Source organism: Pseudophryne corroboree, chromosome 6, assembly GCF_028390025.1.
Source record: "Pseudophryne corroboree isolate aPseCor3 chromosome 6, aPseCor3.hap2, whole genome shotgun sequence".
NCBI lineage: Eukaryota > Metazoa > Chordata > Amphibia > Anura > Myobatrachidae > Pseudophryne > Pseudophryne corroboree.
The window spans coordinates 562,007,806-562,033,106 of record NC_086449.1 but is presented as its reverse complement, the minus strand read 5'-3'; the positions used below and the strand labels follow the sequence as shown (position 1 = coordinate 562,033,106).

At 44.3% G+C, this 25,301-nt stretch overlaps 1 protein-coding gene across 2 annotated transcripts in view; it reads right to left on the bottom strand.

The window, feature by feature from the left end:
• Positions 1-25,301, bottom strand: part of APPL2 (adaptor protein, phosphotyrosine interacting with PH domain and leucine zipper 2) — a 246,845-nt gene that overhangs the window by 31,435 nt on the left and 190,109 nt on the right. For both annotated transcript variants that reach the window (XM_063927758.1, XM_063927759.1), the window contains 5 exons: positions 12,313-12,369; positions 12,134-12,222; positions 11,841-12,005; positions 5,120-5,175; positions 4,027-4,201 (listed from right to left, as the gene is read on the bottom strand). In XM_063927758.1, the coding sequence (XP_063783828.1) occupies positions 4,027-4,201; positions 5,120-5,175; positions 11,841-12,005; positions 12,134-12,222; positions 12,313-12,369 (542 nt within the window). The remainder of the gene's footprint in view (positions 1-4,026; positions 4,202-5,119; positions 5,176-11,840; positions 12,006-12,133; positions 12,223-12,312; positions 12,370-25,301) is intronic.

Below are 25,301 nucleotides of genomic sequence, written 5' to 3'. Positions count from 1 at the left end.
CCTGTTGCCAGCAGGACTCACTGAAAATAATAAACCTAAAAACTTTTTCTAAGCAGCTCCTTAAGAGAGCCACCTAGATTGCACCCTGCTCGGACGGGCACAAAAACCTAACTGAGGCTTGGAGGAGGGTCATAGGGGGAGGAGCCAGTACACACCACCTGATCCTAAAGCTTTAGTTTTGTGCCCTGTCTCCTGCGGAGCCGCTAATCCCCATGGTCCTGACGGAGTCCCCAGCATCCACTTAGGACGTTAGAGAAAATGGAATTACCAAGCTGTTGGTTTAATCATTGAATCAAGAATTCCTTCTTTGGGAAACCAGGACAGTGACACAAACATCACACTATTCCTAATTAGACAACTAGGACAAATCAGACAATGCTTTAGATACACATAAGTGAACCCCATTTCCTTACCAGTACCAGACCCCTTTTGACAGCTAAAAATGTGTACTCTCCTATAACATCAGTATAAAATATATGTACATCTCTAAAATGTCAATTCCTAGCAAAAATAGCAGTGTTCCTACTTGCAGCATAAATTCCCCCTTTCAGATTCGCAGAGCCGTGTCCCACCTGGGAATTTGTACACTGGTGCTGGCTTGAGACCCCTTCCAGACTTGCGGCCCGACCCAGGTTGGTGACGTCACTGCCGACGCTACAGAATATGGCGCTTGGAGATGATCATCTCCAAGTGCCACCTCCTCCTTTGCAGAGAATGGGTGCTGGGTCGCCTTGACCCAGCTTACTGTTCATACTGCACCGCATCCTGAGTCGATTCCAGCTTCAACCCAGGTTGCGACCTGGAATGAAATGGCGGGACGCTCAACCCGGGATATTTCTTCAGGACCCTTCCAGACTAAGCAAAATCCTGAGTTCAATAACTCAGGAAATTTATGCTAGTCTGAAAGGGGTATTACTTTCCTCTCTGTGCGATATCTGTAGTTTGTTATGTTTTAGTTTTGTATATGTTCCCATTAACAATGCGTCTACAGATATATTCTGTACAAAGTAAGTTTTATTTCTATAATATTTGCTTCTGCTGGGTTACCATAGTTGATAAACATGCCTACAGACCTGGACAATTTTGTTGGTACCCCTCCTCAAAAAAAGGAACCCATATTTTTCTCTGAAATAACTTGAAACTGACTGTCACGTTTGAATACAGAAAGGAGGATCACAAATTATATGTGATCTAAGGTGTGGTGATTACCTGCAGGAATAATCACCAATAATGTTTTCAAGTGACTGTATATATATATATATATATATATATATATATATATATATACATACATACATACATATACACACATGTGGTGATGGTCGGCACTCCCAAACAAACAAAGTCACCTGGCCCTGGTGCCCTCCTAGGTGTATGCACACCAAACAATAAACGGCTGATGATAGGCGGCACTCACGGGACTTGTTCACAGAATACACAGGACGGCACCCGTAGATATCAACGTTTCGATTTTATTAATCGTCTTCAGGATAGATATATATATATATATATATATATATATATATATATATATATATATAGTATCCCAATAGAAGACAGCGGCACTCAAGGCTTTACAAAAATGAAAAACTGTATTCAAAAGTGAATAAACAAGCCGATGTTTCGGGGCTTACCCGCCCCTTTGTCAAGGTGTAAGGTAAGCCCCGAAACGTCGGCTTGTTTATTCACTTTTGAATACAGTTTTTCATTTTTGTAAAGCCTTGAGTGCCGCTGTCTTCTATTGGGATACTGCACAATTGCTATCAGGAGGCACCAGAGTCACGTTTAGCCATCAGGAGGAGTGCCGGTCCATACCTGCTATATATATATATATATATATATATATATATATATATATATATATATATATAATTTTGTATTTTTTTCAGCCGAGATGTGACAACATGGCTGACAGGCAATATCCTGCATTTGACCCCAGTATGCCAGGCTGGGAGAGATCTGCAGACCATTAGTTTGAGATGACATGTGCAAGGACCAGACCAGAGGTTATAAATACTGATAAGGTCAATTTGTTTGTTGGGTCAACAGAGGGGCTGTAAACAGACCAGGGATCCTGTTTCCTGGCTAATGTCATAAACCTTACTCTCTTTGAAAGAGATTCATACAGTACACCCCTCAGCTCCCCCCTTGGCTGTTGCCAAGCACCAAGTATGTAAAACCTGGTGTAGGTGTTTTGTCCAGCAGGAAAGTGGTTAAAAATCCCAAGGGAGGGGGCCTGATGAAGCTGGAGACTATATCTGTCCCACTCATGAAAATAGAGGTTGTGATCTCTTGGGGATACAGCTAGTATGCTGGAGGTAACCTGAGTTTCTGTGAAGTCCCCCACGGCAGAAGTATCCAATATTCGTTTGTATAAGTGAATTAAGGCTTCTGTAAGTTTTATTTCCTTTTCATTTATTGAGATTGCTGTATTCTGTGTGTGTTTTTAAAATATACTTAATAATCTTTGTAACCTTTTTGTAACCAAAGCTCTGAAGTATTCTTGAAATTAAAATCCTAATTTTAGTTCTGATTTCTGTTGTTCTTATGAACTCAACGCTTGTGTGGTTCACGCTTACCTATTTTTCTAAGAATTGCAGTGTGTGTGTGACAGGTAAAGCTAAAGACGCATGCAACGTCCGTAATACGTTGAAAAGTCTTTGCTGGTGGCAGATGAAAGTATTTAAGTAATCCCGTGTGTCAAAAGTGACCCCGTACGTCGCATGTGGCAGTTCTCAAATTGGCGTATTTGTGGAATTGGCCGGCCGCGTTGTCACACTGACAAAAAAGGAATTGCCATATATTATTGTTTATTCCATATTTAAAAGAAATCTGACACTGCACTTGATTCAATAGAATATTTTAAATAAGAAACCAAATCAAAGTGGAATGGACAAAAAATGATGGGATCCTTAATCTAATATTTTGTTGCACAACCTGTAGAGACAGGCACTGCAATCAAGAGATTTCTGTAGCTCTCCATGAGACTTCTACACCTGACAACAGGTAGATTGGCCAACTCTTTCCTAGCAAACTGCTCCAGCAGTCTGGGGTTTGATGGGTGCCTTCTCCAGACTGCATGTTTCGGCTGTTTCCATGGATGTTCAGTAGGATACAGGTTATGGTTCAGAATGCCACTTCAGAATACTACAACGTTTTGTCCTTTTCCATTTTTGGGTGCTTTTTTTTCTGTGTGTTTTGGGTCATTATGTAGTGGAGTCTGAGATCGCTAGAGGTGTGGGATGCCAGCTAATCTCAGAGTTTTTTTTTTTAAAGGGGCAATCACTTACAAGGCAAAAACATACCTTGTAAGTAAGAGATTGCTCCTTTAAAAAACATCCTCCAAAATGCCTTGATGGTCTTGATATTTTATTGTGACACTAATGAAATAATGCAATTAGTTTGAAATATTATTATACTGTACTTTGGCGGCGGGATGTAATGGAGGCCAAGATCGTTGGAGGTGCGGGATGCTGGCTAATCTCGGATGTTTTTTTAAAGGGGCAATCAATTACAAGGCAAAACCATACCTTGGGGTAGATTTTTAGAACTGGTGATGTTGCCCATAGCAACCAGATTATATCTATTATCTGCTAGAAGCAGCTAGATAAATGGTAAGTAGAATCTGATTGGTTGCCATGGGCAACATCACCAGTTCTAAAAATCTCCCACCTTAGTACATTTACCCCCTTGTGAGTGATTGCCCCTTTAAAAATTGTCATTAGCTGGCAACCCACACCTCCAGTGACCAGACTCCATTACTTCCCACCGTAATTGATTATTATATTTTCTAAGGGGTACCAACAAATCTCTCCAGGCCATTTTAACATATCTAGGATATAATAAGGAATAATTTTTTTTTTTTTTTTACAGTTTCTTTGCTTTATTCAAGGACATAGAAAAGGCATGCAGGTATACAAGTAAGGTTACAACAAATATGTTCACATCTGAATGTGTATATACTGTAGCGGTTTAGCTGGTAACATTTATTGAAAAAAAGTATAGCATAAACTGAAAGAACTGTACCTTAGGCTTTTACTTGTTACCATCAAGTGAGATTCTGTCATGCGAAAAATATTATGGATGGCTCGTGCAGCCAGGACTTGTCTCATGGCTTCGAAGATGACCTGGTTTGTATGGTCTGATTTTACGGCCATTGATCCTAAGAAACGGACTACAAATACCTGCTGCAAATGCAAACCTGAAATATAGGGGAGGGAGGGGAGATTTCTGGGGTGTCAGAGAGAGACGCATTTTTCTTTATTGGAGTGTAGTTGATATAAAACATTAGTAGATGTGATAGCAGTAATTTTGGAGTAATAAGGTTTACCCTGTTTGTTATTAACCCTTTCATTTATGGTTAGCTGCAGTAGTTTCTCCCTTAGTAAAGCCTCCTCCCCAAGTAGCTACTGGGTGGGGGTGCCCATTTACACTTGGGCTGCTGAAGTCTTGCCTGGGTTCTACGGCTGGTTGGCGGTAGATTTTTTGCTGGTTGTGCAAAAGGATAGGATTTAGAAACAAGAGAGATTGAAGTCATATTCTGCATAGATCAACCCGACCTTTAGTAAATGCTGTATTTTCAGTTTAGAAAACACTGTTAGTCCCCAGTGGATCCCATCAGTTTCTATATCCCTGCAAAACTGGCACTTAGTAAATGTTCAATAATCACTGTAGCAATACTATTGACTTCTGCTTTGATTGAACAACCCCCATTTACAAACACTGGATTTTTATCTGTCGGCATCAATCATTCTGCCCATAAGACCAAAAAAATATAAAAAATGGTGATTTAGGTGGTTGCTGCAGCTATGTAAGACAAGGGTTGGTGATTCTGGGGATGTACTGCTACCTAAAAATGAGTATGCGTACACTTTTAAAGGAAAATTGCAGTTAAACCTGGAGGTCATATTTTAAAACTGGAGAACTAAGAACAAAATTCTGAAATTTTCAACACGGCCTAAATATTTCAGAAGGCAAAAGGATGTTACCTGCTTATAACCGATTTTATTTTAAAAGCGCTTTTCACTTGTGCCCAGATAAGAAAAGCTCTCAATATTTGCGCAACAAATGCTCAGCTCCTTATTCACAATACACCAATATTATTATAGTCTTGCATTACCTTCTTCAGTAGACTTTTCAAATTTATCTTCAGATTCCCCAAATGGATTTGTACGCCTGAAAGTAACAATGAACAACTAGGGCTTGTAGCATATATTGCATATTGTTAGTCATACAGTATACTGTATTTTATTTTGGCACTTCAGAAACTTTGTAATGCCCAAAAAATAAAAGTTAACTAATAATAATAATGACAATGTTTAACCACTTCTGCTAACAATGAAGCAGATTAATAGTAAGCTACGAGGTCTGACAATTACGTTTGCAAACTCATCGCGGTAGAAGTGCTACATACCTCGTTGCTGAATATCACTGTGGTCGCCTTCAAAGTACTTCCTTTGGGAAGCTATGCACCAATGCCAGTGCCTAGTCCATCCTTCAAAACAATTTTGGAACTGGTTTTGTGAAATGGCATACAGAGCTGCCATCATATTACGCCTAATGTCACCAAAATGCCTTCCTTTTAATATTTCATTTATCTTCAGGAACAGAAACAAGTCACTGGGTGCTGGATCTGGTGAATAGGGAGGATCTTCCAACACAGTTATTTGTTTACTAGCTAAAAACGCCTTTACAGACCATGCAGTGTGAGCAGGTGCACTGTCGTGATGCATGAGTTGTTGGCAATAAGTTTGGGTCATTTCCGGTTAACTTTTTCAAGATCCTCAGTTAAAGTTTTCTTAACTGTTTCTCTGTCGATGTTCACTTGCTCTGCTATGCTCCTAACAGTCAGCCAATGATTTTCATTTTCACGCACAATTTGACAAAAATAAGATTTTACTTACCGATAAATCTATTTCTCGTAGTCCGTAGTGGATGCTGGGACTCCGTCAGGACCATGGGGAATAGCGGCTCCGCAGGAGACAGGGCACAACATTTAAAAGTTTGACCACTAGGTGGTGTGTACTGGCTCCTCCCCCTATGACCCTCCTCCAAGCCTCAGTTAGGATACTGTGCCCGGACGAGCGTACACAATAAGGAAGGATTTTGAATCCCGGGTAAGACTCATACCAGCCACACCAATCACACCGTACAACTTGTGATCTGAACCCAGTTAACAGTATGACAAACGTAGGAGCCTCTGAACAGACGGCTCACAACAATAACAACCTGATTTTTTTGTAACAATAACTATGTACAAGTATTGCAGACAATCCGCACTTGGGATGGGCGCCCAGCATCCACTACGGACTACGAGAAATAGATTTATCGGTAAGTAAAATCTTATTTTCTCTGACGTCCTAGTGGATGCTGGGACTCCGTCAGGACCATGGGGATTATACCAAAACTCCCAAACGGGCGGGAGAGTGCGGATGACTCTGCAGCACCGAATGAGAGAACTCCAGGTCCTCCTTAGCCAGGGTATCAAATTTGTAGAATTTTACAAACGTGTTCTCCCCTGACCACGTAGCTGCTCGGCAGAGTTGTAATGCCGAGACCCCTCGGGCAGCCGCCCAAGATGAGCCCACCTTCCTTGTGGAATGGGCCTTGACAGATTTAGGCTGTGGCAGGCCTGCCACAGAATGTGCAAGTTGAATTGTGCTACAAATCCAACGAGCAATCGTCTGCTTAGAAGCAGGAGCACCCAGCTTGTTGGGTGCATACAGTATAAACAGCGAGTCAGATTTTCTGACTCCAGCCGTCCTTGAAATATATATTTTCAATGCTCTGACAACGTCCAGCAACTTGGAATCCTCCAAATCGCTAGTAGCCGCAGGCACCACAATAGGCTGGTTCAGGTGAAACGCTGAAACCACCTTAGGCAGAAAGTGAGGACGCGTCCGCAGTTCTGCCCTGTCCGAATGGAAAATCAGATATGGGCTTTTATACGATAAAGCCGCCAATTCTGACACTCTCCTGGCTGAAGCCAGGGCCAGTAGCATGGTTACTTTCCATGTAAGATATTTCAAATCCACCGATTTGAGTGGCTCAAACCAATGGGATTTGAGAAAATCCAAAACTACATTAAGATCCCACGGTGCCACTGGGGGCACAACCGGGGGCTGTATATGTAGTACTCCTTTTACAAAAGTCTGGACTTCGGGAACTGAAGCCAATTCTTTCTGGAAGAAAATCGACAGGGCCGAAATTTGAACCTTAATGGACCCTAATTTGAGGCCCATAGACAATCCTGTTTGCAGGAAATGTAGGAATCGACCCAGTTGAAATTCCTCCGTCGGGGCCTTCCTGGCCTCACACCACGCAACATATTTTCTCCAAATGCGGTGATAATGTTGTGCAGTCACCTCCTTCCTGGCTTTTACCAGGGTAGGGATGACCTCTTCCGGAATGCCTTTTTCCCTTAGGATTCGGCGTTCAACCGCCATGCCGTCAAACGCAGCCGCGGTAAGTCTTGGAATAGACACGGTCCCTGCTGAAGCAGGTCCCGTCTTAGAGGTAGAGGCCACGGATCCTCCGTGAGCATCTCCTGAAGTTCCGGGTACCAAGTTCTTCTTGGCCAATCCGGAGCCACGAGTATCGTTCTTACTCCCCTTTGCCGTATAATTCTCAGTACTTTTGGTATGAGAGGCAGAGGAGGAAACACATACACTGACTGGTACACCCATGGTGTTACCAGAGCGTCTACAGCTATTGCCTGAGGGTCTCTTGACCTGGCGCAATACCTGTCCAGTTTTTTGTTGAGGCGGGACGCCATCATGTCCACCATTGGTCTTTCCCAATGGACCACAATCATGTGGAAGACTTCTGGATGAAGTCCCCACTCTCCCGGGTGCAGATCGTGTCTGCTGAGGAAGTCTGCTTCCCAGTTGTCCACTCCCGGGATGAACACTGCTGACAGTGCTAACACATGATTTTCTGCCCAGCGGAGAATCCATGCAGCTTCTGCCATTGCCCTCCTGCTTCTTGTGCCGCCCTGTCTGTTTACGTGGGCGACTGCCGTGATGTTGTCCGACTGAATCAACACCGGCTGACCCTGAAGCAGAGGTTTTGCCAGGCTTAGAGCATTGTAGATTGCTCTTAGCTCCAGTATATTTATGTGAAGAGACGTCTCCAGGCTTGACCACACGCCCTGGAAGTTTCTTCCCTGTGTGACCGCTCCCCAGCCTCTCAGGCTGGCATCCGTGGTCACTAGGACCCAGTTCTGTATGCCGAATCTGCGGCCCTCTAACAGATGAGCACTCTGCAACCACCATAGCAGAGACACTCTTGTCCTTGTGGACAATTTTATCCGCTGATGCATCTGCAGATGCGATCCGGACCATTTGTCCAGCAGATCCCACTGAAAAGTTCGTGCATGGAATCTGCCGAATGGAATCGCTTTGTAAGAAGCTACCATTTTTCCCAGGACTCTTGTGCATTGATGCACAGATACTTTTCCTGGTTTTAGGAGGTTCCTGACTAGATCGGATAACTCCCTGGCTTTCTCCTCCGGAAGAAATACCTTTTTCTGAACAGTGTCCAGAAATCATCCCTAGGAACAACAGACGTGTCGTCGGGATCAGTTGGGATTTTGGAAAATTCAGAATCCACCCGTGTTGTTGGAGCACTACTTGGGTTAGTGCTACTCCGACCTCCAGCTGTTCTCTGGATCTTGCCCTTATCAGGAGATCGTCCAAGTAAGGGATAATTAAGACGCCTTCTCTTCGAAGAAGGATCTCTTCCAGATTCGCTATCACTGCTCTGAGTGACTCCATCTTGAACTTGAATTTTTGTATGTACAGGTTCAGAGATTTTAGATTTAGAATCGGTCTTACCGAGCCGTCCGGCTTCGGTACCACAAATAGCGTGGAGTAATACCCCTGTCCCTGTTGTAGGAGGGGTACCTTGACTATCACCTGCTGAGAATACAGCTTGTGAATGGCCTCCAATACCGTCGTCCTGTCGGAGGGAGACGTTGGCAAAGCAGACTTTAGGAAACGGCGAGGAGGGGACTTCTCGAATTCCAACCTGTAACCCTGAGATACTGCCTGCAGGATCCAGGGGTCCACATGCGAGTGAGCCCACTGTGCGCTGAAATGTTTGAGGCGACCCCCCACCGCCCCTGAGTCTGCTTGTAAGGTCCCAGCGTCATGCTGACGCCTTTGTAGAAGCCGGGGAGGGCTTCTGCTCCTGGGAAGGAGCTGCTTGTTGCAGTCTCTTACCCTTTCCTTTGCCTCGGGGCAAATAGGAATGTCCTTTTGCTCGTTTGTTCTTATAGGAACGAAAGGACTGCGGCTGAAAAGTCTGCGGCTTTTTCTGCTGGGAGGTGACCTGGGGTAAAAAGGTAGATTTTCCGGCCGTTGCCGTGGCCACCAGATCCGATAGACCGACCCCAAATAATTCCTCCCCCTTAAACGGCAATACTTCCATATGTCGTTTGGAATCCGCATCACCTGACCACTGGCGCGTCCATAAACTTCTTCTGGCAGATATGGACATCGCACTTACTCTTGATGCCAGAGTGCAAATATCTCTCTGTGCATCTCGCATATAAAGAAATGCATCCTTTAACTGCTCTATAGTCAGTAAAATACTGTCCCTATCCAGGGTATCAATATTTTCAGACAGTGACTCCGACCAAGCCACGCCAGCACTGCACATCCAGGCTGAGGCGATTGCTGGTCTCAGTATAACACCCGTATGTGTGTATATACTTTTTAATGTATTCTCCAGCCTCCTATCAGCTGGATCCTTGAGGGCGGCCGTATCAGGAGACGGTAACGCCACTTGCTTTGATAAGCGTGTGAGCGCCTTATCCACCCTAGGAGGTGTTTCCCAGCGCGCCCTAACCTCTGGCGGGAAAGGGTATAATGCCAATAACTTCTTTGAAATTAGCAGTTTTCTATCTGGGGTAACCCACGCTTCATCACACACTTCATTCAGTTCCTCTGATTCAGGAAAAACTATCGGTAGTTTTTTCACACCCCACATAATACCCCTTTTTGTGGTACTTGCAGTATCAGAGATATGCAAAGCCTCCTTCATTGCCGTGATCATATAACGTGTGGCCCTACTGGAAAATACGTTTGTTTCTTCACCGTCAACACTGGATTCAGTGTCAGTGTCTGGGTCTGTGTCGACCGACTGAGGTAAAGGGCGTTTTACAGCCCCTGACGGTGTCTGAGACGCCTGGACAGGTACTAACTGGTTTGCCGGCTGTCTCATGTCGTCAACCGACTTTTGTAGCGTGCTGACACTATCCCGTAATTCCATAAACAAAGCCATCCATTCTGGTGTCGACTCCCTAGGGGGTGACATCACCATTACAGGCAATTGCTCCGCCTCCACGCCAACATCGTCCTCATACATGTCGACACACACGTACCGACACACAGCAGACACACAGGGAATGCTCTGATAGAAGACAGGACCCCACTAGCCCTTTGGGGAGACAGAGGGAGAGTTTGCCAGCACACACCCAAGCGCTATAAATATATATAGGGACAACCTTAATAAGTGTGTTCCCTTTATAGCAGCTCAAATATTATAAATATCGCCAATAAGTGCCCCCCCTCTCTGTTTTTACCCTGTTTCTGTAGTGCAGTGCAGGGGAGAGTCCTGGGAGCCTTCCTCGCAGCGGAGCTGGGCAGGAAAATGGCGCTGTGTGCTGAGGAGAATAGGCCCCGCCCCCTTTTCGGCGGGCTTCTTCTCCCGTTTTTTTTGGAACCTGGCAGGGGTTAAATACATCCATATAGCCCCAGGGGCTATATGTGATATATTTTAGCCAGAATAGGTATATTACATTGCTGCCCAGGGCGCCCCCCCCAGCGCCCTGCACCCTCAGTGACCGCTGGTGTGAAGTGTGCGGAGAGCAATGGCGCACAGCTGCAGTGCTGTGCGCTACCTCATGAAGACTGAGACGTCTTCTGCCGCCGGTTTCTGGACCTCTTCTCTATTCGGCATCTGCAAGGGGGTCGGCGGCGCGGCTCCGGTGACCCATCCAGGCTGTACCTGTGATCGTCCCTCTGGAGCTAGTGTCCAGTAGCCTAAGAAGCAAATCCATCCTGCACGCAGGTGAGTTCACTTCTTCTCCCCTAAGTCCCTCGTTGCAGTGAGCCTGTTGCCAGCAGGACTCACTGAAAATAAAAAACCTAACAAACTTTTTCTAAGCAGCTCTTTAGGAGAGCCACCTAGATTGCACCCTGCTCGGACGGGCACAAAAACCTAACTGAGGCTTGGAGGAGGGTCATAGGGGGAGGAGCCAGTACACACCACCTAGTGGTCAAACTTTTAAATTTTGTGCCCTGTCTCCTGCGGAGCCGCTATTCCCCATGGTCCTGACGGAGTCCCAGCATCCACTAGGACGTCAGAGAAACGTTAATATTTTCATCAGTTCTGTTCATTGCTGGACATCCTCATCTCTCATCGTCAGTGACACTCTCTCTTTCCTCAGAAAAACATTTCACCTACTTGTTAACTGCTGTTTTCTGCGTAGCATTATCCCTGAAAACTTGCACTAACAGCTCTCTGATTTCACTTCCACTCTTGCCAAGTTTAACAAAAAATGTAATGTTCGTTCATTGCTCTTATTCAAGCTCCAACATTCTCGCAATTGCACACCAAAACACATAAGAGAAAATAATAGATGCCACTCAGGAGGAGACTACAGTAGATCAACAACAAATTAGCTGTGAAATGCTGATATGCCAAATGTCATGAAATCATACTGAGGTTTCAGTCTAGTGCTGCCACGGCAAGCACATGATGGCAAGTTTAATTGTCAGACCTATAGTTATGAATTTTAGCATAACACATATGTACAGCATTGCAACCTGACATACCTGTTGCCTCTGTTTTGGTCTTGGAACTCAGTGGCTGGTAAAACAATGTCAAACTGAATGGGGGTTCCAGGGACTATTAACTGCTCAGATTCCGGTTCACTGATGGCATCCTCAGTCACATGGCTATCCAGGTCATCTTGTGGTACAGTCTCCCTTAAGCTCTCACTGTACAGACATAATGCACACACAGGAAATTAGCTGTATAATTCTACAATGATCAAAACTGCAATTTAGCTACAGTTCTCATCAGTATTCTCTCCGAGGATATGGAACAAGCTTTTCTTTCCAAATACCTTTGATGTACATTTTCATGTCTTCTGTCAAAGCTAGTGATAGGAGTCACTGCCTGCTGGGCTGTCTGATTTAATCTGATGGCTACAGCCTGTCAGAAGGCAAAGATGATAGACAATATAAACTTATGCCACGATCATGAATTCCTATAAAATGAAGTGACCATTCATAACTAAAATACCTCAGGATTATCTGATAAGTAGATCTGTCTAGAAATGTTATTGATGGCAGAAATCCACTGAAATTGAGAGGAGAAAGAAAAACTTTAATCAACAATTTGCACCCAGCAGAAGAACCGCAAAGACTTTAGGAAGTTTATGAACACTTGAGACTTTTGACTGTATCAGCAATAAAGTAGTTTTTTAATTCTCAACACATTATTTGTATGATTCATTCACCACATCCTGATCATCGATCCCACATACAATACATACATACATACATACATACATAGCTAAGCCCGCCTCTCACTTCTTTTGCTTGCGACTTAATACCTGGGTTTGCAAATTTTGCTTACCTATGCATAGTCAATGAAAACATGCTGGCCTGGTGTTTGCATACTTACAAAATACTCACTTTCACCTACTGTATAAATAACTAAACTTTTGCCACACTGGTAGCCTTTATTCATTTGCCAAGAATTCCTTTAGATGCAATCTAGGGACAGCTGTGCTGATCAATTTGAATTTCACATACGTAAATTATTCATAATACCTGTACTAAGTGTTTGTAAATGAACAGCTGAACAACACCAGTAAACAGGTATTTGAATGTTTACATTTAAATATTGCAACATTTTACACTCCAAGCCTAAAGAACTATACTTTTATCTGAAACGAAGCATGTACCAAAAATTAATTTTCTTCATTGTGCTCCATAGTTTTTTCTCTAAAACAATAACATCCATAACTTAAATCTGTGTTAGGAACGCTGCAAGACCTTTCCGCTTCATCCGCAACTACTCAAATCTATGTCTATAGCTTACCAAAAACATCTGAATTCCCACCTGTACCAATGTTATCTGTCTTTTTAAACTATGAAAAGAAATCCCCAATCTGCTCACTACAGTTCTCTTTTATGCAAACTCATGTATGTTTTTTGATGTAATGATTTGCTTGTAATTGGCACTGCATGTGCGGGGAAGTTGCTCAGTGTACCAGTTTATTATTGCATGCTGTCTGGTGTTTACCTCCTTTGATCGTTTGGCCATTTGTGGTCAGGTGTACTATATCTTTACATTTAGTGAGGTGTAGTTGTGGTGTAAAAGGACAGAGTGTGATTCCTGATTAATAAAAACAATAAACAAATACCAAACACAGAGCAACATCACCAAACAGGTAATTTCCACTTTAAACTTGTAATTTTTTTTGTACTGTCTGGACATGGCTACTAATAACAGATGCAAAGACAAAATTCTTAAAGCTGTGTGCAAATGCTAGGAGCTTAGGAGACAAAATTCCAGAGTTAATTGCGATAATGACAAGGGATAACCTGGATATTGTTGCAGTTACAGAGTCATGGTGCAATGAGAATCATGACTGGGACATAGCTATACCAGGTTACAATTTATTTAGGAAGGATAGAATGGGAATAGGAGGAGGGGTAGCAATGTATGTGGAAAAAAAGCATAAATGCTACTTTATTACAAAATATTGAAGACAAAACTGAGGCCCTTTGGGTCACCATAGAAACCAGGGAGAAGGACATTATTCGCATTGGGGTGATCTATAGACCATCAGGCCAGGGGCGGAATTTGGACAGGAACCTATTGTTGGACATCACTAAAATGGCTTTAAAGGGAGAAGTCATAATCATGGGAGACTTTAATTTACCTGATTTAAATTGGGAGGGGTCTTTTGCAAGTTCAGCTACAAGTGGTAAATTTCTAAATACCTTACAGGGAGCATCTCTTAAGCAATTGGTGAGGGAGCCCACTCGCAAAGACTCAATATTAGATTTCTCGTTCATCCTAGGGGATGCTGGGGACTCCAAAAGGACCATGGGGGGTATAGACGGGATCCGCAGGAGACATGGGCACTTTAAGACTTTAAATGGGTGTGAACTGGCTCCTCCCTCTATGCCCCTCCTCCAGTCCTCAGTTAGATTCTGTGCCCAGAGAGGCTGGACACACACTAGGGGAGCTCTACAGAGTTTCTCTAGAAAAGACTTATGTTAGGTTTATTATTTTCAGGGAGCACTGCTGGCAACAGGCTCCCTGCTTCGTGGGACTGAGGGGAGAGAAGCAGACCTACTTCTGTGAGTTTAAAGGCTCTGCTTCTTAGGCTACTGAACCCCATTAGCTCCAGAGGGTGCGATCACTTGGTGCGCCTAACTGCTCGTACCCGGAGCCGCACCGCCGTCCCCCTCACAGAGCCTGAAGAGAGAAGCCAAGTGAGTAGCAGAAGCAAGAAGACTTCAGAGGCGGCAGAAGACTTCTGATGTGTCGCGCTGCGCGCCATTGTTCCCACACACCAATGGCACTATATGGGTGCAGGGCCCTGGGCAGCAATTAAACCTCATTTTGGGCACTGGCATGACAGTATACAGTGCATAGGCACTGTATACAGACCCCCGCCAGTATAAATAAAAGCGGGACTCAAGCGCGCCATGTAGGGGGCGGGGCTTCGTCCTCCAGCTCTAATCCGCGCCATTTTCTCTTCACAGCAAGCTGCAGAGACGCTGGTCCTGGCCCTTCACTTATGTCTCAAGTAACAGGGTGCAAAAGAGGGGGTGGGGTCGGGGGGCACAGCATATTTGGGGTAGTATTGATTTACTTATAAAAGCGCTGCTAGGTCTGGGGTTTTGTAAATTCTTTCAGACCTGCTGGGTGTGAGCTGGCAAACTCCCTTTCTGTCTCTCTGAAGGTCCTTACTGTGGGTCTGTCCCCTATAGCTCAGTGTGATTGTGGGTGTCGGTACACGTGTGTCGACATGTTTGAGGCTGGATGCTCTTCTCAGGATGAGGCTGGTGCGGGGGCAGAACAGAATGTGGGAGTGACTCCGTCGGCACCGCCGACTGCTGATTGGGTGGATATGTGGAATGTTTTAAATGCAAGTGTGGCTTTGTTGCATAAGAGATTAGACAAATCTGAGTCTCAGAACCAAGTATGGAGACAATCCATGGGAGATGTTTTGTCACAAACTCAGGACTTCAGGGTCACAGAAACGTACGTTTACCCAGATGGCAGATACAGATACCGATACGGACTCCAGTGTCGACTATAATGATGCCAAGTTGAATCCCAAACTGGCTAAGAGCATTCAGTACATGATTGTGGCTATAAAGGATGTGTTACATATCACTGAGGACCCCGCTGTCCAAGACGAGGGTCTGTATGTTTAAAGGAAAGAAACCTGAGGTAACGTTTCCTCCCTCTCATTAACTTAACGCTATTTTAGAAAAGGCTTGGGAAGCTCCTGACAAAAAGTGGCTGATTCCCAGGAGGATTTCTATGGCATACCCGTTTCCCTCTGAGGATAGGTTAGGGTGGGAGTCATCTACCACGGTGGACAAAGCTCTAGCGCGATTGTCCAAGAAGGTGGCGCTACCGTCCCCTGACACGGCAGCCCTTAAAGATCCTGCAGATCGTAAACAGGAAACTACTTTGAAATCTATTTATGTCACTACAGGTACGCTGCTTAGGCCGGCCGTAGCATCAGCATGGGTGAGTAGCGCGATTGAAAAATGGGCAGATAACTTGTCATCTGACATAGACACCCTGGATAGGGATAGCGTGCTTTTGACGCTGGGTCATATCAAGGACGCTGCAGTCTATCTAAGGGAGGCTGCAAGAGATATTGGCCTCTTGGGATCAAGGGCCAATGCCATGGCAATCTCGGCTAGGAGGGCGTTGTGGACTCATCAATGGAATGGTGATGCCGATTCCTAAAAGGCTATGGAGGCTCTGCCCTATAAAGGTGGAGTTTTGTTTGGTGAAGGCCTCGCAGACCTGATTTCTACATCTACCGCGGGTAAGTCTTCATTTGTTATCCGGCGCTGTGATTTGTAGATCCGCCAGGGAAATACTGGTCTGACTCACTTCCGGAGTAATGTTAGTTATATCCGGATAATATGTGGGTAAAAAAAAGGATTTTTTCTATGTAATAATATGTAAATTAAAAAGGTGTTTTTACTGTACTTCACTATACAAACCCTTTTTTTTTACCCACATATTATCCGGATATAACTAACATTACTCCGGAAGGGAGTTAGACCAGTATTTCACTAACGGATCTACAAATCACAGCGCCGGATAAGTGATACCTATTGTTGTTCTGTGCATGTTCTGGTGGAGGTTGGAGGAATCCTCCTGATTTGGTATTCACATATTTGGCTGCATAGTGGTACTTTTTAGCGCACCATACCATAGTGTCACATCTTTCTTTGTACACAAGTCTTCATTTCTGCCTTTTGTCCCTATACAGCAGAAGAAAACGCCTCACTATCAGATGCAGTCCTTTCTGTCTAATAAATTCAAGAAAGGACGAGGGTCCTCCTTCCTTGCTGCTAGAGGCAAGGGGAGGGGAACAAGGTCGCCAGCTGTGGCAAGCTCCCAGGAGCAGAAGTCCTCCCCGGCTTCTGCTAAGTCCACCGCATGATGCTGGGGCTCCCATGCGGGAGTCAGCACCGGTGGGGGCGCGTCTTCAGCTCTTCAGTCAGGTCTGGGTTCACTCGGGCCTAGATCCTTGGGTGCTGGAAATTGTGACCCAAGGATACAAATTGGAGTTTCAAGACGTGCCCCCACACCGATTTTTCAAATCGGCCTTGCCAGCTTCTCTTCCGGAAAGGGAGGTAGTGTGTGCTACAATACACAAGCTGTGTCAGCAGCAAGTCATTGTCGCGGTACCCCCGTCACAACGGGGGGAAGGGTTTTATTCAAGCCTGTTCGTGGTCCCGAAGCCGGATGGCTCGGTCAGACCGATTCTGAACTTAAAATCCCTCAATCTGTTTTTAAAAAGGTTAAAATTCAAGGTGGAATCTCTCCGAGCAGTGATCTCCAGTCTGGAAGGGGGGATTTCATGGTGTCAGTCGACATAAAGGATGCTTACCTGCATGTCCCCATATATCCTCCTCATCAGGCGTACCTGAGGTTCGCTGTTTAGGATTGTCATTACCAGTTTCAGACGTTGCCGTTTGGTATTTCCACGGCCCTGAGGATTTTCACCAAAGTAATGGCGGAAATGAGGGTGCTCCTGCGCAAGCAAGGGGTCACAATTATCCCGTACTTGGACGATCTCCTGATAAAGGCGATATCAAAGGAGCAGTTGCTGAAAAACGTTGCGCTCTCCCTGACGGTTCTGCAACAACATGGCTGGCTCCTAAATTTGCCAAAGTCACAGTTGATTCCGACAACACGGCTGTCGTTCTTGGGCATGATTCTGGACACGGAACTACAGAGAATTTTTCTCCCGTTCGAAAAAGCTCTGGAAATCCAGAACATGGTCAAGGGAATTCTGAAACCGGCAAGAGTGTCGATTCATCAATGCACTCGAGTGCTGGGGAAGATGGTGGCGGCTTACGAGGCCATCCCGTTTGGCAGGTTTCATGCCAGAGTTTTCCAGTGGGACCTGTTGGACAAGTGGTCCGGGTCCCATCTACACATGCACCGGAAGATATGCCTATCTCCCAGGGCCAGGATTTCTCTCATGTGGTGGCTCCAAAGTTCTCACCTCCTAGAAGGTCGCAGGTTCGGGATCAAAGATTGGATCCTGGTGACCACGGATGCGAGTCTCCGAGGTTGGGGAGCGGTCACACAGGGGGAAAATTTCCAGGGAAAATGGTTGAGCAAAGAAGCTTGTCTACATATAAACATTCTGGAATTAAGGGCCATTTACAACGGCCTGGTACAAGCGGAACATCTGCTTCGCGGCCTACCCGTCCTGATTCAGTCGGACAACATAACAGCGGTGGCGCACATAAACCGCCAAGGCGGAACAAGGAGCAGAGCGGCGATGTCGGAGGCCACAAGGATTCTTCGCTGGGCGGAAAAACATGCAAGCGCTCTGTCAGCTGTCTTCATTCCAGGCGTGGACAACTGGGAAGCAGACTTCCTCAGCAGACACGATCTCCATCCAGGAGAGTGGGGTCTTCATCAAGAGGTCTTTGCAGAAGGAACGAGTCGTTGGGGACATCCTCAAATAGACATGATGGCGTGTCGCCTCAACAAGAAGCTTCAGACATATTGTTCCAGGTCAAGGGACCCTAAAGCGATAGCAGTGGATGCACTGGTCACACCGTGGGTGTTTCAGTCGGTCTATGTGTGCCCTCCACTTCCACTCATCCCAAAGATGATAAGGATCATCAGAAGAACAGGGGTTCAGACGATACTCGTTGTTCCAGATTAGCCACGGAGGGCCTGGTATCCGGATCTTCAGGAATTACTCATAGGAGGTCCCTGGCCTCTTCCTCTAAGAGAGGATCTATTACAGCAGGGGCCGTGCGTGTTCCAAGACTTACCGCGGTTGCGTTTGACGGCATGGCGGTTGAACGCCAAATCTTAGCTCGGAAGAGTATTCCCGGAGAGGTCATCCCCTCTCTACTAGAAGCTAGAAAGGAGGTAACGGCGAAGCATTACCACCGTATTTGGAGAAAATGTGTGTCTTGGTGCGAATCCAAGAAGGCCCCTACGGAAGAATTTCAGCTGGGTCAGTTTCTCCATTTTTTGCAAGCTGGCGTGGAGGCGGGCCTACAGTTGGGATCTATTAAACTGCAGATTTCGGCCTTATCAATTTTCTTTCAAAGAGAATTGGCCTCGCTTCCAGAAGTACAGACTTTCGTGAAGGGCGTGCTGCACATCCAACCTCCATTTGTGCCCCCAGTGGCACCATGGGACCTTAACGTGGTGTGACAATTCCTTACGTCACATTGGTTTGAACCTTAACAAAAGGTTGAGCTGAAATTTCTCACTTGGAAAGTGGTCATGCTATTGGCCTTGGCGTCCGCAAGGCGGGCGTCGGAATTGGCGGCTTTGTCTCACAAAAGCCCCTATTTGGTTTTCCATGTGGATAGAGCGGAGTTGAGGACTCGTCAACAATTCCTCCCAAAGGTGGTTTCTTCATTTCACATGAACCAACCTATTGTAGTTCCTGTGGCTTCTGAAGCCTTGGGTGATTCAAAGTCTCTCGATGTGGTCAGAGCTTTGAAAATTTATGTAGCCAGATCGGCTCGTATCAGGAAAACTGAGGCGCTGTTTGTCCTGTATGCTTCCAACAAGATTGGGGCTCCTGCTTCTAAGCAGACTATTGCACGCTGGATTTGTAATACGATTCAGCATGCTCATTCTACGACTGGTTTGCTGTTACCGAAATCGGTAAAAGTCCATTCCACTAGGAAGGTGGGCTCGTCTTGGGCGGCTGCAACTTTGCCGAGCAGCTACTTGGTCGGGTTCAAACACTTTTGCAAAATTCTGCAAGTTTGATACCCTGGCTGATGAGGACCTCATGTTTGCTCAATCGGTGCTGCAGAGTCATCCGCACTCTCCCGCCCGGTCTGGAGCTTTTGTATAGACCCCATGGTCCTTTTAGAGTCCCCAGCATCCTCTAGGACGAATGAGAAAATAGGATTTTAATACCTACCGGTAAATCCTTTTCTCTTAGTCCGCAGAGGATGCTGGGCTCCCGTCACAGTGCGGACTCTATCTGCAGTACTTGTTATTAGTTATTGCTTTGGTTAAACAAAGGTTGTGTTTTGGTTCATTCAGCCTGTTGATGATTTTTTTGGTTCATGCTGTTAACTGGTTAGTTGAATACCATGTTGTACGGTGTGTTGTGGTGTGGGCTGGTATGTCTCACCCTTGGTTAACAAAAATCCTTTCCTCGAAATGTCCGTCTGCCTGGGCACAGTTCCTATAACTGAGGTCTGGAGGAGGGGCATAGAGGGAGGAGCCAGTTCACACCCATTTAAAGTCTTAAAGTGCCCATGTCTCCTGCGGATCCCGTCTATACCCCCCATGGTCCTTTTGGAATCCCCAGCATCCTCTACGGACTAAGAGAAAAGGATTTACCGATAGGTATTAAAATCCTATTTTAATTCTTACAAATGGTGACAGGATATCAGACATATATGTGGGTGAGCACCTGGGATCCAGTGATCATCAAGCAGTATGGTTTAGTATAAAGACAGGATCGAACTCCTGTCACAAAAAAAAAAAGGTGTTGGATTTTAGAAATGCTGACTGCAAAAATGAGGAGATTTTAAGTGATTAATTGGCGGACTGGAGGAACTTGGAAGGGGTGCAGGAGAGGTGGGAAAAACTAAAAAGTGCAATACTAAGGGCAACAAGACCATTGTATCAAAAGGGTTAGGAAAAGTACCAGGAAAAGGAATCCAATGTGGTTCACAAAAGTAGTATCAACTAGTGTGAAAGCAAAAAAGATGGCTTTTAGGAAATACAAACAGACTCAAAATAATAACGAGGTGTATCTTGACATACAGAAGAATGCTAAGAAAGCTCGGTAGGGCAGTAGATAAAGGGGGCAAAACTTTTTTTTAAGTATATAAGTGAAAGGAGAAAATCAAATGGAGGAATAAAACACTTAAGACACATAGTGAGCATTTGGTGGAGGGAGACAAGGCAATAGCATATCACCTAAATAATTATTTTTGCTCAGTATTTACTACAAAAGGAGCAGGGAAGGGGCCACAGTTAAGTTGCAAGGACATTCATAAAAATAAGGTAGATGAAAGTACATTTACAGAGAAGGTACTAACAGAACTGTCAAAATTAAAAGTAGATAAATCAATGGGGTCAGCTGGAATACACCCAAGGATACTAAAAGAGCCAAAAGATGTGCTAGTGACACCATTAACAGAATTATTTAACCAGTCACTAAATGCAGGTGCCATTCCAGAAGACTGGGAAAGAGCAAATATAGTTCCACTGCACAAAAGTGGAAGCAAGGAAGACGCAAGTAACTACAGACCAGTAAGCCTTACATCTGTAGTAAGGAAAATAATGGAAAAACTATTAAAAGAAAGAATTGTGGAATATCTTAAATCAAACAACTTACAGGATCCAAAACAGCATGGATTTACTGGTGGGAGATCATGCCAAACAAATCTTATTGACTTTTTTTTACTCTGTGACGAAAATAATAGATCAAGTGGGAGCTGTAGATGTAGCATATCTAGACTTTAGTAAGGCATTTGACACTGTCCCACATCACAGACTGCTAAATAAACTTGAAAGCGTGGGGGTGGATTATAAAACAGTTAAATGGATAAGAACCTGGTTGCAGGACAGGAAACAGACAGTTGTAGTAAATGGAGTGCAATCTATGGAGGGAAATGTTACCAGTGGAGTACCCCAGGGATCTGTACTTGGACCAGTTCTCTTTAATATCTTTGTTGGTGACATTGCAAATGGTATTGAAGGGAAAGTATGCCTTTTTTGCAGGTGATACAAAGATACACAACAGGGTAGACAAACCGGGAGGGGTAAAACAAATGATTGATGACCTAGGTAGGCTTGAGAAATGGTCAAGAATGTGGCAACTACAGTTTAATGCTAAAAAATGCTAAATCATGCACTTGGGTTTCAAGGTATAGTATCAAGGGTACTATAATGGAAACTACTGAGGAGGAAAGGGATTTAGGAGTCACTATTTCAAGTGACTTAAAGGCAGGAAAGCAATGCAACAAAGCAATGAGAAAGGCAAGTCAGATGCTTGGTTGCGTAGGGAGAGGAATCAGTAGCAGGAAAAAAAGAAGTAATAATGCCACTGTATAGGTCATGGTACGGCCCCATCTGGAATACTCTGTCTAGTTCTGGAGACCATATCTCCAGAAGGACATAAATACATTAGAGAGTGTACAAAGAAGGGCAACTAAAATGGTGCATGGCCTACATCACAAAACTTACCTGGAAAGGCTAAAAGATCTTAACATGTATAGTTTGGAGGAAAGAAGGGAAAGGGGGGACATGATAGAAACTTTCAAATATACCAAGGGTTTTAAAGCTCAGGAGGGAAACATTCTTCAAAGGAAGAGAAGTATTAGAACTCAAGGACATACACTGAAACTGGAGGGATGCAGGTTCAGGGGAAATTTAAGGAAAAATTACTTCACAGAAAGGGTAGTGGATAAGTGGAATAGCCTCCAATCAGAGGTGGTAGAGGCTAAGACGGTAGAGCAATTTAAACATGCTTGGGATAGTCATATGAATATTCTTACAAAGAATTAAGGTTCAAAAAGAGTTGAGAGTACCTAAAGGATAAAAAAAAGGGGCAGACTAGATAGGCCAAGTGGTTCTTATTTGCCGTCAAATTCTATGTTTCTATGTTACACACACTTATAAACAATTTTTGCTGGAAGCCAATCAACCTACCAGTTTATATTTGGATTATGGGAGGAAATCGGAGCACCCAGAGGAAACCCTCACGAGCACAGGGAGAATATACAAACTCCACACAATCAGGGCCATGGTGGGAATTGTACCCACAACCTCATTGCTGTGAGGCAGTAATGCTAACCATTACACCATCTGTACTGCCCTAAAAGCACTATTAGGAGGATATACAATTTATCTATCTAATTTACCTATCTAATAGACAGAGAAAAACAGACACCCAACTGACTTTTCAAACATTTGAATTCCCCCCTTAGTGTACTCTACCCTACGGGATTAGGATGCTAACATACTGTACAATATTCCTAATATCAATAGGCAATAATGAACTTCTAACACGTCCATTTGCGTCAGTGTACACTACTGGTTTTATGTTGCTTTGTCTGCGGGACTTAGACGCTTACATATTCCTAAAGTACTGTAAATGGACAATATATGCTGTACTATTTGCGTCTGTACTGTATATACTGAATTAAATAATGCAGCGTAATGAGACGCTGTATATACTGTATGCAGCGTAACGAGACGCACTAGTAAAGTAGTCCTTACTATATATTTCAGTATTGTATTTTACGGGAGACCACACGCATGCGCAGTGGTGATTGTAAAAACGAGATCTGGTGGATGATCGCAGGTATTACACGTAAAGGTAACGCCAAACGCTCTGTCTGCCTCCGTGCGATTAGATACGCCTCTCTGTGACTAGGCGCGCCTCCCTACGCCCCGGTACGCTGCGTATGCTCGATCGGGACAAATGCCTCAGCCAGTCAAGATAAAGGTGGCTACATCTGTATCTATCATTTAAATGACATAGAATAGATTGTAAAATCCACACAAAGACAAATAGTCTTAACCTGGTATTGTGGAATCAAAACAATATTGTTCAACTCATTTCCTAACTACATATTTCTTCCTCTTGGAAAACACATCCATAGAAACTATTCTTAAAATGTATGTAACCTTTGGGTATGCATTCAAATCACCAAATTCAAGATTTATGGATTTGTTCATTTTATATGTTTCTTATCCAAGAGTGATGTGGACTGCATCCCCGAACCTCAATCATACTGACATCCAGGCTTGTTCAAGAATTACCAGAGCTGACAAATATTCATTGGGGGCTACTGGACATGACCTTCAATTCCTTCAGGCATTTCAAATTTGTTTGAATTAAGGTAACATTTAAGCAATTTGAAGAGATTTCTTCACACTTGTAGACAAGTTGGGTACGAAATATTGACAGTCATAATGTCAATTTTGGCCATGTCAACAGTCATTATGTAGACAGTGATTAAATATCCACGTTAGAATGTCAACATCTTCTCCTGTCGACTGCAGCAACTCCAGCAATGTCTTCTGGGTCCCAGCCGTCATGTGATGATCACTTCCTGGTCAGACCTGCGGTCCTCCAGTGTTCCAGTAAGTATATTTCCTTTATCCCTAACCTTATGCTGCTCGCCACTTCCTAATCCTAATGTCGACATTTCACCTGTCGACATGTTGTCTGTCAACATTTTAACAGTGTCAACTAGGATGGCCAATCACGGGATCAGCGGGATCCTGGGATTTAGGCCAAAAATAGGTTGGGATTCAAAGCTCCAATCCCGGGGATTGCGGGATCAGGTGGCCCTTTGTGTTTTTAATGCCGGGCAGCGTTGAGCGTCCTCCCTCCTCCCGTCTACCCCTGCGCAGCATGACCTCTGACTCTGAGGTCACGCTGCGCAGTCACCCGCCCATCAGTCACCGCCGAGCCCCAAGGAAAGCCGCCACCGAGTCAGAAGAAGTTCCCCACCCGCCCGCGCAATTTGATGAGTTTTGTGTGCGGTGCGGACACATAAGAAGAAAGCCAATCCCAGGTATCCCGGGATTGACCATTTTTTAATCACGATACCTGGGATTGAAAAAATGGCCCGAGATTGGCCACCATTGGGATTTCCACTGACAAAAACACCGGGTTGAGGTGTGTTCACGTGTAAAAACACAGGATTTTTAAGTCAGTGAAAAACGGGTAGTATTGTGTCTATTCTCCTCTTTAGTTCGTACAACTGCTAAGAGAAGAGATGTTACAGTCTTCCACATAAATAAGCTAGTCATACAGATAAGCCTTGTTTGGTTAGTATTGCGGCATTCTCCACATGAAGCAATAACAAGCGAACTGTACTGTCCCAATATGTAGTACAGAGTCTTACAACAATCTGTAGTAGTATATTACATGCAGCAGACTTCACACAAAAGCCATTCCTTTAGTTTGAATAGATGTGTTAACCACATGCAATTCACAACAGGATAATTCTGGAATCAATCTGTTACTGTTTCTTACAGTATTTCACAGCAGCTGCATTTTATTGAATGACAGCAACTGCTTCTTAATTATCTACACCCGCAATGTGTTTTACAGTGCCTTGCTAAAGTATTCACCCCCCTTAGCTTTTTACCTATTTTGTTACATTACAACCTATAATTTTATTTTATTTTTATCTGAATTTTATGTGATGGATCTGCGTAAAATAGTCAAAGTTGATGAAGTGAAGCCCCTCAAAAGTTCTGGTGCAACCAATTACCTTCAGAAGTCACTTAATTAGTTAAATGAAGTCCACCTGTGTGCAATCTAAGTGTCACATGATCTGTCAGTATAAACACACCTTTTCTGAAAGGCCCCAGAGCTGCAACACCACTAAGCAAGAGGCATCACAGCATGAAGACAAAGGGGCTGTCCAAACAAGTCAGGGACAAAGTTGTTGAGAAGTACAAGTCAGGGTTGGGTTATAAAAAAATATCCAAATCTTTGATGATCCCCCAGAGCACCATCAAATCCATCATCTTCA